This window comes from Phyllobates terribilis, unplaced genomic scaffold, assembly GCF_046119375.1.
Source record: "Phyllobates terribilis strain yellow unplaced genomic scaffold, ASM4611937v1 Scaffold_7__3_contigs__length_470593459, whole genome shotgun sequence".
NCBI lineage: Eukaryota > Metazoa > Chordata > Amphibia > Anura > Dendrobatidae > Phyllobates > Phyllobates terribilis.
In genome coordinates this window covers 330,202,466-330,217,024 of record NW_027362767.1, presented here as the reverse complement: position 1 = coordinate 330,217,024, position 14,559 = coordinate 330,202,466, and the positions used below count along the sequence as shown (strand labels likewise).

The window sequence follows — 14,559 nt, the reverse complement described above, 5'->3', positions numbered from 1 at the left end:
ACCCCTTAAGCCCCGCGGGTGGTTTGCACGTTAATGACCGGGCCAATTTTTACAATTCTGACCACTGTCACTTTATGAGGTAATTACTCTGGAACGCTTCAACGGATCCCCCTGATTCTGAGATTGTTTTTTCGTGACATACTGTACTTCATGATTGTGGAAAAATTTCTTCGATATCACTTGCGTTTATTTGTGAAAAAAACGGAAATTTGGCGAAAATTTTGAAAATTTTGCAATTTTCAAAATTTGAATTTTTAAGCCCTGAAATCAGAGCGATATGTCACACAAAAGAGTTAATAAATAACATTTCCCACATGTATACTTTACATCAGCGCAATTTTGGAACCAAAATTTTTTTTTGTTAGGGAGCTATAAGGGTTAAAAGTTGACCAGCGATTTCTCATTTTTCCAACAAAATTTACAAAACCATTTTTTTAGGGACCACATCACATTTGAAGTCACTTTGAGAGGTCTTTATGACAGAAAATACCCAAAAGTGACACCATTCTAAAAACTGCACCCCTCAAGGTGCTCAAAACCACATTCAAGAACTTTATTAACCCTTCAGGTGCTTCACAGGAATTTTTTGAATGTGGAAGAAAAAAATGAACATTTAACTTTTTTCACAAAAATGTTACTTTAGACCCAATTTTTTTTATTTTCACAGGGGTAACAAGAAAAAATGGACCCCAAAATTTGTTGTGCAATTTCCCCTGGGCACGCAGATACCCAATATTTTGGGAAAAAACACTGTTTGGGCGCACGGCAGGGCTCGGAAGGGAAGGAGCGCCATTTGACTTTTTGATTGTAAAATTTGCTTGAATAATTAGCGGACGCCATGTTGTGTTTGGAGAGCCCATGTGTGCCCAAACTTTGGAGCTCCCCCACAAGTGACCCCATTTTGGAAACTAGACCCCCCAAGGCACCTTTCTAGATGCATAGTAAGCACTTGGAACCCCCAGGTGCTTCACAAATTGATTCGTAACAATGAAAAAGTGAAAAAAAAGACACTTTTTCATTTTTATGAATCAATTTGTGAAGCACCTGAGGGTTCCAAGTGCTCACAATGCATCTAGATAGGTGCCTTGGGGGGTCTAGTTTCCAAAATGGGGTCACTTGTGGGGGAGCTCCAATGTTTGGGCACACAGCGGCTCTCCAAACGCAACATGGTGTCGCTAACAATTTGAGCAGATTTTCCGTTAAATTTGTTAGCGGATACCATGTTGCATTTAGAGAGTCCCTGTGTGCCCAAACATTGGAGCTCCCCCACAAGTGACCCCATTTTGGAAACTAGACCCCCCAAGGCACCTATCTAGATTCATAGTGAGCACTTGGAACCCCAGGTGCTTCACAAATTGATTCATAAAAATGAAAAAGTGTTTTTTTTTTCACTTTTTCATTTTTACGAATCAATTTGTGAAGCACCTGGGGGTTCCAAGTGCTCACTATGCATCTAGATAGGTGCCTTGGGGGGTCTAGTTTCCAAAATGGGGTCACTTGTGGGGGAGCTCCAATGTTTGGGCACACAGGGGCTCTCCAAACGCAACATGGCGTCCGCTAACAATTTGATCCGATTTTCCATTCAATTTGTTAGCGGACACCATGTCGCGTTTGGAGAGCCCGTGATGTGCCTAAACAGTGGAGCTCCCCCACAAGTTTCCCCATTTTGGAAACTATACCCCTCAAGGATTTTATTAAGGTGTATAGTGAACATTTTGAACCCAGAGGTACGGCACATTATTTGTTTACATTAGGTCATCATATTGAATAAGTTGTCATTATTCTTGAGCGCAAGTGCTCGCTACTTGAGTTTGCATCGGGTACTCAGGTATGCACCATGTACAGCGTGTGCTCGAGTGACATGCTCGAGTCCCTGCTCCGCATGTTTCACGGTTATTAGACACCCAAAAAAAAACATGCGGGGATCGCTCGTGCATGGCAGGCAATCCCCGTAAAGTTTTTTGGCCGCGAAGCATATGGGGCAGAGACTCGAGCATGTCACTCAAATACCCACGATACTCAATGCATACCAGAGCACCCGATGCAAACTCAAGTAGCGAGCACTTGCTCTCAACACTAGTCGCCATATCGTCATCTTTCTCTCTTACTTTTGAAAAAAATCCCAACCCCAGCCCTAACCCCAGCACAACCCTAGCCCCAGCACAACCCTAGCCCCAGCACAACCCTAGCCCCAAACCCAGCCCTAACCCTAGCCCAATCCTAACCCAAGAGTTTATTTTTGACGCCGTTCCTTGTGCGGTATAAGTGATTAGACGACTTTATTCTTCGGGTCGGTGTGATTACAGCAATGCCAGAATCATATGGGGTTTTTATGACTGACAGCTGTCACACACTAAAAGACGCATTTTTTGTAAAATCTAGTTTTTGCATCGCCATATTTTGAGAGCTATAATTTTTCCAGATTTTGGCAGACAGTCATGTGACGGCTCGTTTTTTGCGGGATGACTTGACGTTGTTATTGGTGCCATTTTCAGGCACGTGACATTTTTTGATCGCTTTCTATTCCGATTTTTGGGAGGCAGAATAAACAAAAACCAACAATTCAGGAATTGTTTTTTTTTTTTTTTATTCCGTTCCGCGTGTGGTAAAATTGATGAGGTAGCTTTATTCTTCGGGTCAGTACAGCGGTACCACATTTGTATCATTTTTCTATGTTTTGGCGCTTATACACAATAAAAGCTATTTTATAGAAAAAAATATTTTTTAGTATCGCTTTATTCTGAGAGCTATAACTTTTTTATTTTTCGGCTGATGGAGCTGTATGGCGGCTTGTTTTTTGAGGGACGAGATGACGTTTTCAGCGGTATCATTTTTATTTATATGCGTCTTTTTGATCGCGTGTTATTCCACTTTTTGTTTGGCGGTATGGTGATAAAGCATTGTTTTTTGCTTCGTTTTTTTTTTTTTTTTTTTACCGTGTTTACTGAAGGGGTTAACTAGTGGGACAGTTTTATAGGTCAGGTTGTTCCGGACGCGGCGATACCAAATATGTGTACTTTTATTGTTTTTTTTTTATTTTTTTTATAATAATATTTATTGATGGGTACATTATATTTTTATTTTTCGTGTATTATTTTTTTTATTTTTTTATAATATTTTTGCACATTTTTTTTTTTTTTTTTCCACTTTCACACAGTTTATACACTTTATTACTTTGTCCCACTCTGGGACTTTCACTTTTTTTTTTTTGATTGCCTGCATGGCACAGGAATGGAGCACCATCCCTATGCCATGAAGGCTGTCAGAAGTGCACAGTGTGAAGATTGCTTGGAGATGCACTGCGCATGTCCAAGCAATCTTCCTGCAATCTGGTGACCCGGATGTTGTCATGACGACATCGGGTCGTCATGGCAACACCCGGGAAGCCTTTGCAGACTGCGCTGGAAGCCGGAAGAGGAGGTGAGTATCGCCGATCACCTCCCCTTGCCCCCGCAATGCCGCGATCGACTTTGATCGACTTCGATCGCAGCATCTCGGGGGTTAATGTGCTGGGAGCGGTGCAGGACCGCTCCCTGCACATAGTACCGGGTGTCAGCTGTGACAATCAGCTGACACCCGGCGGCGATCGCGCCCGCACAGCCTGTGTGCGCGCGCGATCGCGATGACGTACTAATACGGGTCTGGCTCTTAAGTCCCAGGGCACAGACGCGTATTAGTACGTCAGATGTTATTAAGGGGTTAATAATAAAGTCCCTGCTCTGTCACTGTGTGCGATGTGCGCTCTTGTCTACTCAGGTCAGAAGTAGCGAGCTGGCACCAAAGCGCACTGTTAGTGTGCTGTGCCAGAATACCCAGCGGGCAGAGACCAGCACAAGATAGTCTTAGAACATACACTAACAGTGTTCTCTGGTGCTGCCTTATTACTGCTGATCTGAGCCGACAACAGAGCGCGCACTGTCATTGTGCACATTGCACAGCGACTGAACAGGGAATAGTCCCAGCCTTGGAAAAAAAAAGTTAGCGTAGTTAGGGAAGTTTTAACTGAAGTATATTAGAAATTGGTTTAGATTATGGTATTAAATAGATAAAGATTTAGGATGAAAATTACTTTGTATGTTAGACCACCCCTTTTAAAAATCTCCTATTGATGTTTTCAGACCTTATGTTGTACTTTCTGCATGATTATAGACTAGTAACTAGCCCTTTGTACGCTGGTTACTATGCCTTTATTTATACCAGTATTAAGCTGTTATGATGGTTACATAAATATTGAGAACACGCATCTTAAGATGAAATATTCACTTCCTTAATAAAGGGGTTGTCCGGTGATCACTTGCAGGTTGCTGTGGGTCTGACCATTGGGAACCGCACCGATCGGCAGAACGGGATATTATTATTCTCACCAAGGCACTTTTATCCCAATTACAAAATCAAGCTACAGGTCGGCCCGGCTGCGGCTTCATTCATTCTCTAGGGTTTGCTGGGAAAAGCTGAACCAGCACTCTGCAGCCCCATGGAAAATAGATGGATTAAAGTCACACGCACGCACTGGCACTCCATGACGGACATGAAAGTGCCACGTTCTGCTGATCGGTGCAGGTCCTAGTGGTCGGACCCCACCAACCTGTCCTGTGGACAGGTGATAACTTGTTTTCATGATACAACCCCTTTAAGTTAGTCATACTGATACACGCCCTTTAACACCATTTCCATGACTGTAATTATTTCTGTACCAGTGATAACTTTTTTAAATCTTTTTATATATCATAATGCGTTAATGACAACAACATGACTCTAAGAGCTCATTTCCTTTTACAGCCTCCCAGCGATGGCATGAACCAAGAACACAACAATGAAATCCCACTCCTACCTGGAGAAACCCTTGTAACAGGTGTGCACTGTATATTTCATACATCTATCTTTCTCTAAGTAGGGAAGAAACCATAAAAAAATATATATATATATATATATATATATATATATATATATATATATATATATATATATATATATATATATATATATATATATATATATATATATATATACATATACATACACACACACGTACAGTACAGGCCAAAAGTTTGGACACACCTTTTCATTTAAAGATTTTTCTGTATTTTCATGACTATGAAAATTGTAATTCACACTGAAGGCATCAAAACTATGAATTAACACATGTGGAATTATATACTTAACAAAAAAGTGTGAAACAACTGAAAATATGTCTTATATTCTAGGTTCTTCAAAGTAGCCACCTTTTGCTTTGATGACTGCTTTGCACACTCTTGGCATTCTCTTGATGAGCTTCAAGAGTTAGTCACCCGAAATGGTTTCCACTTCACAGGTGTGCCCTGTCAAGTTTGTGTGCCCAGGCGTCACCATCCGTCCACTCAAAACCCTTGTCTCACACCAAGTGGTCAGTACAGTGAAGGTATTCTGTTACAGCTAGCTCCCGTAATAGTGGTTTTTGTCCACTATTTTTTAAGGTGTTTTAACTGTTGGTTGGTATATTGTTCTGTATGTGTGTGTCTGAATTTATATGTTTTGAATAAATTGATTGTATATTTATGGTAATCTATTTATTGTTGATTATTTGGGTGATCACCGTAGCAAGCATATCTTCTTCTCTCTTTTGACTGTTCTGTGTATTATGTTTTGATATGCTAGGGGTAGATCCCGAATATTGGATGGTGCCCTCCTATATAGTAGTGTTTGCCTGTCAAGTTTAATAAGTGGGATTTCTTGCCTTATAAATGGGATTGGGACCATCAGTTGTGTTGTGCAGAAGTCTGGTGGATACACAGCTGATGGTCCTACTGAATAGACTGTTAGAATTTGTATTATGGCAAGAAAAAAAGCAGCTAAGTAAAGAAAAACGAGTGGCCATCATTACTTTAAGAAATGAACGTCAGTCAGTCCGAAAAATTGGGCAAACTTTGAATGTGTCCCCAAGTGCAGTTGCAAAAACCATCAAGCGCTACAAAGAAACTGTCTCACATGAGGACCGCCCCAGGAAAGGAAGACCAAGAGTCACCTCTGCTTCTGAGGATAAGTTTATCTGAGTCACCAGCCTCAGAAATCACAGGTTAACAGCAGCTCAGATTAGAGACCAGGTCAATGCCACACAGAGTTCTAGCAGCAGACACATCTCTTCAACAACTGTTAAGAGGAGACTTTGCAGCAAGCCTTCATGGTAAAATAGCTGCTAGGAAACCACTGTTAAGGACAGGCAACAAGCAGAAGAGACTTGTTTGGGCTACAGAACACAAGGAATGGACATTAGACCAGTGGAAATTTGTGCTTTGGTCTGATGAGTCCAAATTTGAGATCTTTGGTTCCAACCACTGTGTCTTTGTGCGACGCAGAAAAGGTGAACAGATGGATTCTACATGCCTGGTTCCCACCGTGAAGCATGGAGGAGGAGGTGTGACGGTGTGGGGGTGCTTTGCTGGTGACACTGTTGGGGATTTATTCAAAATTGAAGGCATACTGAACCAGCATGGCTACCACAGCATCTTGCAGCGGCATGCTATTCCATCCAGTTTGCGTTTAGTTGGACCATCATTTATTTTTCAACAGGACAATGACCCCAAACACACCTCCAGGCTGTGTAAGGGCTATTTGACCAAGAAGGAGAGTGATGGGGTGCTACGCCAGATGACCTGACCTCCAGTCACCAGACCTGAACCCAATCGAGATGGTTTGGGGTGAGCTGGACCGCAGAGTGAAGGCAAAAGGGCCAACAAGTGCTAAGCATCTCTGGGAACTCCTTCAAGATTGTTGGAAGACCATTTCTGGAGACTACCTCTTGAAGCTCATCAAGAGAATGCCAAGAGTGTGCAAAGCAGTCATCAAAGCAAAAGGTGGCTACTTTGAAGAACCTAGAATATAAGACATATTTTCCGTTGTTTCACACTTTTTTGTTAAGTATATAATTCCACATGTGTTAATTCATAGTTTTGATGCCTTCAGTGTGAATGTACAATTTTCATAGTCATGAAAATACAGAAAAATCTTTAAATGAGGTGTGTCCAAACTTTTGGTCTGTACTGTGTATGTGTATATATATATATATAATATATATATATATAATATATATATAATAATATAATTTCTCCATGCGGCTACCGTCGGGAGATCAGCGGCTAGGGCCGCTGATGTCCCGACGGCAAGTGTGAAGGGAGGACCGGCGAGCGGCGCCTCCAATCGGGATACTTCTGCTGCGAGCAGCCGGTCATCTCCCGGCTGCTCGCAGCGGAAGTACCCACACAGGCAGCGCCGCTCCCCGGTCCTCACTAATACGATTTGCTGATTGGTCCCCGCCGCGACCAATCAGCTATACTGGCGCCAAATTTAAACACCACTCTGCTGATTGCGCCCGGTCGGCCGCATACATATTCTAGAATACCCGATGCGTTAGAATCGGGCCACCATCTAGTTGTGTATATGGCTCTTGTTCTTTGTGTCTAGGAAGCGGCCCAAACACAATGATAAATACTTCCATGGAATATTACTCATTGCGGTTGTTTGAACTCAGGACAAGTTATGCCTTGGAATAATTAAAGAATATTCAGATTTGCCTCCTCTAATTCTAGCAATTAGAGGTGGAAATCTAGCAGCCATACAGTTGATTTTGCCCCTATTCCCTCACCTCTTGTTTTCTATCTTTTTCTGGAAACTTGAGGCTTTTATCTAAGCGCTTCCTTATAGCGGACCCTCAGGAGGTCATCTGTAATCACCAGGGGGAATTGGAGGGTTACATGCCAGTCAATGAAGAGTATGGCCCAGCATGGACTTACTGGGGTCCATAAGGATTGAAGCTGCGGGGCCCCTGCCCTGGTTCTTGTAGAGTCACTGAGCAAAGGTTGCTCCTTCATGGTCCTTTTCCTCTGCTAGATTATGGACAGGGGTTGCGTATATGAGAAGATGTCATTCACCCCATCAGATACTGTAACTTCCTCAAGAATACATTACATTTGGTTTAGGTCTGCAGTCTTTACTTTGTAACACTGCCAGAAAATGCAAAACAACCACCCAAGAACCCTATATTAGTAATGTGTGCTTTTTATTTTTTTTTTCCAGATAAAGATGTTATTTACATGTGTCCATATAATGGTCCAGTTAAAGGCAGGCTATACGTCACAAACTATAAATTGTACTTCAAAGGTGAGGAGATGGTAAGTTAAAGAGATTTTTCAGATCAGCTATACATGACCGAATGTTCTCTGCAGACTTCCACCCCTCTATTAAAGGGGTTGTCCCACAAACAAAGTACATTTTAATGAATAGATCGTGAAGTAATAAGCTCCGCAATTGAATGTGTTAAAAACAAAAAAAAAATGTTCCTGTGCTGAGATTCTTATAAATGTGCTCCTGCTTTGTACTGTGTAATGGCTGTGTCTGACTGTGCAGAGCTGTTCCAGTTTGAGCAGATACCACAGCGCCTAGCCAGTTTAGGGGCGCATAAGTCACTTATGGTAAGTGAGTATACAGACGAAACAGCAGGGGCTCATTTCCCTGCCTGTTATATCACTGTAGCAGCAGCTTTGAGCCCCTGCTGTGTCTGTATTTGCCTTCTCCAGCTAGGAGCTGTGTGTGTGTGCTCACCTACTACTGGTGCAGCTCTGAATGGTTAGGCACAGCCATTACACAGTACACAGCAGGGGCACAGTTATAAGATTATCTCAGCACAGGAGCATTTTTTTATACATCCAATTGTGGAACTTATTATTATTCCAAGATCTAGTCATTACTTTTGTTAATTGGACAAACCCTTTAACTTGCTACCAGAATGCAGAGGTAGGAGTTGCCCCTGCGCTTTCCTTCTGACTGTAGAGGAAATCAAGTGTGAATCTGGTCGTATTACTCCTGTGAGCGGAGATCTTCGATGTTTTGTAGAAGGAATTGGCTCTTCTTGTAGCTTGGAAATCTCTGATATGATGTGGACACCTCTCCGATGACACTCACAGGGCACAGTTATTACATGTCAGAAGATTAAACTGAATCTGTCAGCTCTCCTGTGTTACTATTGGAGGCCGGTATGAAAGGACTCTGCGCTCAGGGATATAGACCATTTATTTGTCATGATTCTGTATTTTAATGTGAAAAGCTATTTAGCTGCCCGATAAAGCCTGAGTCCGGCTGTTGCTCGTCCTCTATGATTGACAGCTTTTCTTGTATGAGTTTGTGTACAGGTAGAGATGCCAATCACTTTGAGTTGGGGGGATTAATGTGTGTGTTGGGGGATCCTGGCTGACACTAGAGCAGCTCTTTATTACTTGGCTAAGATTCTCAAATTCTGTCAAATCTGTAAAATGTACAGAAGTAGAGATGGAAAACAGTCAGTGTGAGATTATTTCCTAGATCAGTGGTCTGCAACCTTTGGCTCTCCAGTTGCTGTGAAACTCCCAGCATTCTCTGCAACTGATAAATGTGCTTTCATTACCCCTGCAAAGCCACCCGTAGCTGAGCAGACCAATGAGACTAAGGGCTCTTTCACACGTCCTGATATTTCCGGTACTGGAAAAAACAGTACCGGAGATGTCCATGTGTCTGTGTGCACCTGTGTGCCGCATCAGGAGCACATGTCCCGGCACCTGGGAATCAGGGTACAGTTAGTGCTGTTCCCAAGCGCCAGATGCTGAACGCTACCCTCATCAATGTCCCCTGCGATCAACACCAGCAGGGGACCATGATGAGTGTAGTAGTCTGCTCCCGCAGTTTCCACCTGTAAAAGTAAGAATAAAATAAAAAAATCCATATACTCACCTGTCCTAAGTGTCCCCAGCTGTAATCCATGCGACCGATCACAGCGAGGAGCCGGGAAAATGACTCCTGCAGCAAGCGGGCCCCGGAGCTCTGAGCTCAGTGAGTGATAGGACACTGCTTGCTGAGCGCAGCTCCGGGCCCGCTCGTTGCAGGAGTCATTTTTCCCGGCTCCTCGCCATGATCGGTCGCATGGATTACAGTGGAGGACACTTAGGACAGGTGAGTATATGGATTATTTTTATTTTATTCTTATTTTTACAGGTGGAAACTGTTGGCACACGTACCGGACACACTGATGTGTGAAAGATCCCTAAGGCTAAGTGCCCACGATGCAGAAATGCTGCGGATTTTTTCCGCATCTCCCTGGCAGGAAAAACGCATGCGGATTTTACATGCGTTTTTCCTGCCAGGTAGAAGAGTTTGTCGAGCTTTTTTGCATGCATTTCTGCATGCGGGTTATCAAGCGCAGTCACGTGACCTATCACATGACTAAATGACGTCACCGCAGGTCCTTTTAGACCATCGCGAGCCGTAAAACAAAATGGACGCAGCGGAGAAAACACCGGGGGCCATCAGAAGGTAAGTATAATCTTTATTTTTTATTTTAAATTCTTTTTTAACAGGTTCTATGGTACCCGGGTCTGGATGAGAGTCTCCTCTTCTCCAGACCTGGGTACCATCCGCACATTGAATCGCTTAATATCTGCATGTGCGGATATTATGCGTTTCAATGTAAGTCAATGGCGGCGATTACGCTGCTTGTCCGCAAAATTAATGGACGTGCTGCTTATTTTTCCGCAATGATAATCCGCAGCGGAAATTTCCGCAGCATGTGCACAGCACATGCAGATTATCATTGGGAACCATGGGGCACATATTACCAAGCATTTTTTAAGCGTTTTCACTGCGGAAATCCTGCGGCAAAAATGCTTGAAAAACGCATAGTGGGCACACAGCCTAAGATCGTGTCGTCGGCAGACTTCTTTACTGTGTGCTTTCATATGTAATTTGGCATAAAATGATCTTGCATATCTTTCTATAACCTTTTGGGTGAATCAGAGTATGTAGTTCTTGTTTTTGTTTTTTGTTAGGAGCCAGCAATTGTATTTGAGGTTCCTCTTGGTGTTATTGCGAGGATTGAAAAAATGGGAGGTGCCTCCAGTAGAGGAGAAAATTCCTATGGTCTGGATATAACCTGCAAAGTAAGTATGGCAGCCAAACGGCATGGTTATGTGATCAATACTACTTATAGGAGGAAGGCTGTGTACACACTGCGTCCGTGCCCACTGTCAGGAGCATACTCTCATGTGGTGCGCTCATTACAGTGGCCACAATCAGGATGGATACGAAATAAATTAAAATCCATACTCTTCTTTGCAATGGCCCTCAGTTTGCTGCAATTTTCTATCCAATCTATCCAATAGAAAAAAAACCTGATGCGTACTGGTTGAATGGAAGTTGCGATAACATTTTAGCCCCCATATTGGGAGCGGTGGCCTATTCGTCCTGACGTATACTGTAGACGATGTGTTGTAGCCTTTAATTGCAAGATAACAACCCCTTTAAGCTGCTTGTTATAAAACCTCAAACTGTTCCTTGCTCGGGTCCACCAGTGAGTCTCCGCTGCTACCCCCAGTGTCTGACATTGGCTGCGGCGCTGACGTCACGTCGACAGCCAGTCAGTGAGTTCAGGGGGCGTTCAGTCTACACTGGAAGACCGATGAGCTCATTCCCTGCTACATTGGCAAAGTGATATCAGCGCTGCAGCCAATGCACCGGGAGCAGCGGCGGAGGCTCACCGGGGAAGGCGGGTACAGCATGGTTTGTTTTGTAACAATCTCCAGCCAGAACAAAAACTTCATTAAAAGCAAACTAGCCCTTTAAATATGATCCATCCTGATTAGTGGCTCCCATATTCACATGAATGTAGCACATCAGTGAATAAAAGGGCTGTTTGTCACCCACAAATCTGATAACTTGTTTGGCCCTATGAGACTAAGATAGATAGTCAATGGCTTCAGGATGCACTCAGACGTTGTAGTCCAATCCTGTTCCTTGCCACAATTTTAAGCAGTGGGTAGCACATTGGGAAAATGTCATGTGAACACACCCTTATTTCTTAGAGCCACTTGTAAAAATGTGAGCTGGAAACTGGTAAATGACGGCCGGAACTGAGTTCAGTTGTGGATTTCTGTTATTGTAACTGCTATAGCAGAAGATGGGGGGCCGGCAGAGGACCTGCACAGGTCAGGGTGGGGGAGGGCTCAGGACATTATTCATCTAGTAATGAAGCTGTCTGGCCACAGACCGGCTCACGTATAAGCATCATCAGTTCTGTTCTGATCACCATGTGTTTCTTATTAGCCCTTAAAAGAAAAGCACAAGCCTCACGTCGTTCATGATGCATGTAAGTGAGATGGGGGCAATGATTCATTTATATCCTTTTGCAATTTAGGATATGAGAAACCTGCGTTTTGCTCTGAAACAGGAAACGCACAGCAGAAAGCAGATATTTGAAGATCTGACTAAGCACGCCTTTCCTCTGTCACACGGCTCGGTAAGCAGCTGCATTTGTTAGGATTTATTTTGTGCCCCTTAGTAGTCACCATGTGGAGCTGAGCAGAAGAGCTCTCTCCATGTATTGGTTGTGCAAAATGATTGAATTTGGTCACAGATTGGCCAAGTCTTTGCTATACATTAATATCAGACAGGGATCTTCATCTGTACATCCTTTAGTTATATCTTAACTACTGCGTGGATATCATAATTGCTCTTGTACATGAATGTGATCTATTCCTGTGTAGTACAAATCTCTGGAGACCTGACGTATCAGCCCATACTCTTGCTCCATGTACTCCTTATTGTACAATGTGGTGCACACAGTTTTTCCGTTACAGGCCCCGTATTAATAAAAATTAGGGTGGATGTGCTGCTGTGCGGCTCAATGCATTGGGGTGTATTGTGCCGGATATAATGCTGATATTGTCCCACATTGGTCAGACTTTGCTGGATGCGCTGCCTTTGTTGGGTATGCGGTGAAATACAAGCAATTGCTTGCTTTCTTTAGGTGCTCAGAACCCATGGGTGCATATGACATGCCTTGTAAAGACGTAATGCACGGTAGAGGGGGTACATGAGATGGAGCAGATCCCAGAAGCCCAAACTGTTCATTTTTGTCATTGGCTTCTCTATGTAGTGTGATATTTCCATTGAAGTGGGAAGCTCCAGTCTGCTAGAAGTGCTCTTTACTGGCCCTCATTGGGGTACCGAGCTTGGGTCTCCACTTATATCAGTGTACCCTAATGGGTCAGATACAGCTCCCTTTAATCCCAGCATTGGCTGTATCCTCAAAAGGAAAAGCTTGTCAAAATGATCCCATACATCCATTCATGTGAGCAGTGAGAGGGCGCAAGATGGAGAAATCCGTGATCTTGGACCAATGCTGCTTAAAGCACCAGTACCTGGCAATGCCCCTACCCCCATGGTGGATGCCTTATGTTCCTACCCAAGTTCTTAATGGGTTTGTACTAAGTTTGTAGGTTATTCATGATAATGGCGACCACTTATTGCTTGGATCGGTCAGGAGCCCAGCAGAGCCGCGTTCTGCAGATCTGTGTGTATATGGTGCGGAGCTTGCACTTCTTCTCTCCGTTTATTCTCATCTGGATATACCTGAGCAGAGCACCTTTATCTGGCAGTCCCATAGTGGAGGTCCCAATGTGGTATTTATTGAAATCTATAGTGTGTGCTTGGTTAAAGTTAAACTCCTAGGGATCAATAAGTGATCCATTACTCTAATAATGGATAGGGAATTACTGAGTTACTTGCTATAAACTCTGTAATACTATTCAGTATACATAGAAAACAATTTTTTTTCAGACCAGACATGTTATGTTCTTAGTTTTTATAGACCAATCGCCAGCATAATATCACCAAATCCGGGCTACAGCTTCTGTTTAAAAGGTGGTCCCAACTCTGCTGAACATACAGTACTGTGGAAAAGTTTTAGGCATGTGTGACAGCAATGCTACAATGTAAGAATGCTAACAAATAGAAATGTTTAATATTTTATTTGGATCAATTAGCAAAGTGCAAGAACAAAAGGGAAATCTATATCAAATCAATATTTAGTGTGACCGTCCTTTGCCTGCAGAACGGCATCACTTCTAGGTACAGTCACACACAGATCTGTGGACGTCGCTTGTGCCAATCCTTCTGTCTCCATGTAATCCCACGCAACTACCTTGTCTTGGTGTTGTGCTCAGCCTTGCCATGGAGTGACCTGTTACATGAAGCTCACTTTTGTAGCAGATTTTAGCTGATCCATACCCAGGTTTAAGCCTCCTACACAGCTGTTTCTGTTTCGGTCGATGATTATTTCACCCTACATATGAAAATGATAGTCATCACCTGTTTCTTACTCATTCACCTGACTATAAGGCTACGCTCCCACAATGAGCTTTTGATGCCGATTTTCTGTAGCATTTCTGCCACTATTATGTAAACTAGGTTACTTGTGTTTTTTCATTGGATTTTTGGTTGCTACAGTTTGTCTTCTCTTGGTGCGATGTTTTGAGATTTAACATGAGATTTCTATAAATCCACTTTGATGGAAGATGTAAGACGCTGAATTTTTTGCAAAAATACACAGCGTCAAAAACTCCCCAACACTCCTCGTACACAGCCCTCATCCTGCAAAATGCCTGACTTTGTGCAGGTGTACCTATAAGAAATATTGCTGTTTTGACAGCAAAGGTTACACCAAATATTGGTTTCATTTGGTTTTTCTTTTGTTCATTCACTTTGCATTTTGTTAATTGATAA

General features: G+C 42.9%; 1 protein-coding gene across 3 annotated transcripts in view; it reads left to right on the top strand.

Moving 5' to 3' along the window:
• The window catches only part of MTM1 (myotubularin 1), a 119,625-nt gene that overhangs the window by 29,630 nt on the left and 75,436 nt on the right, over positions 1-14,559 (top strand). The window contains exons 3-6 of one of the 3 annotated variants that reach the window (XM_073641217.1): positions 4,780-4,852; positions 8,050-8,144; positions 10,827-10,937; positions 12,191-12,292. In XM_073641217.1, coding sequence (XP_073497318.1) covers positions 4,780-4,852; positions 8,050-8,144; positions 10,827-10,937; positions 12,191-12,292 — 381 coding nt within the window. Of the gene's footprint in view, positions 1-4,779; positions 4,862-8,049; positions 8,145-10,826; positions 10,938-12,190; positions 12,293-14,559 lie in introns of those variants that run through there. The other 2 variants (XM_073641216.1, XM_073641218.1) reach the window with 2 other exon arrangements.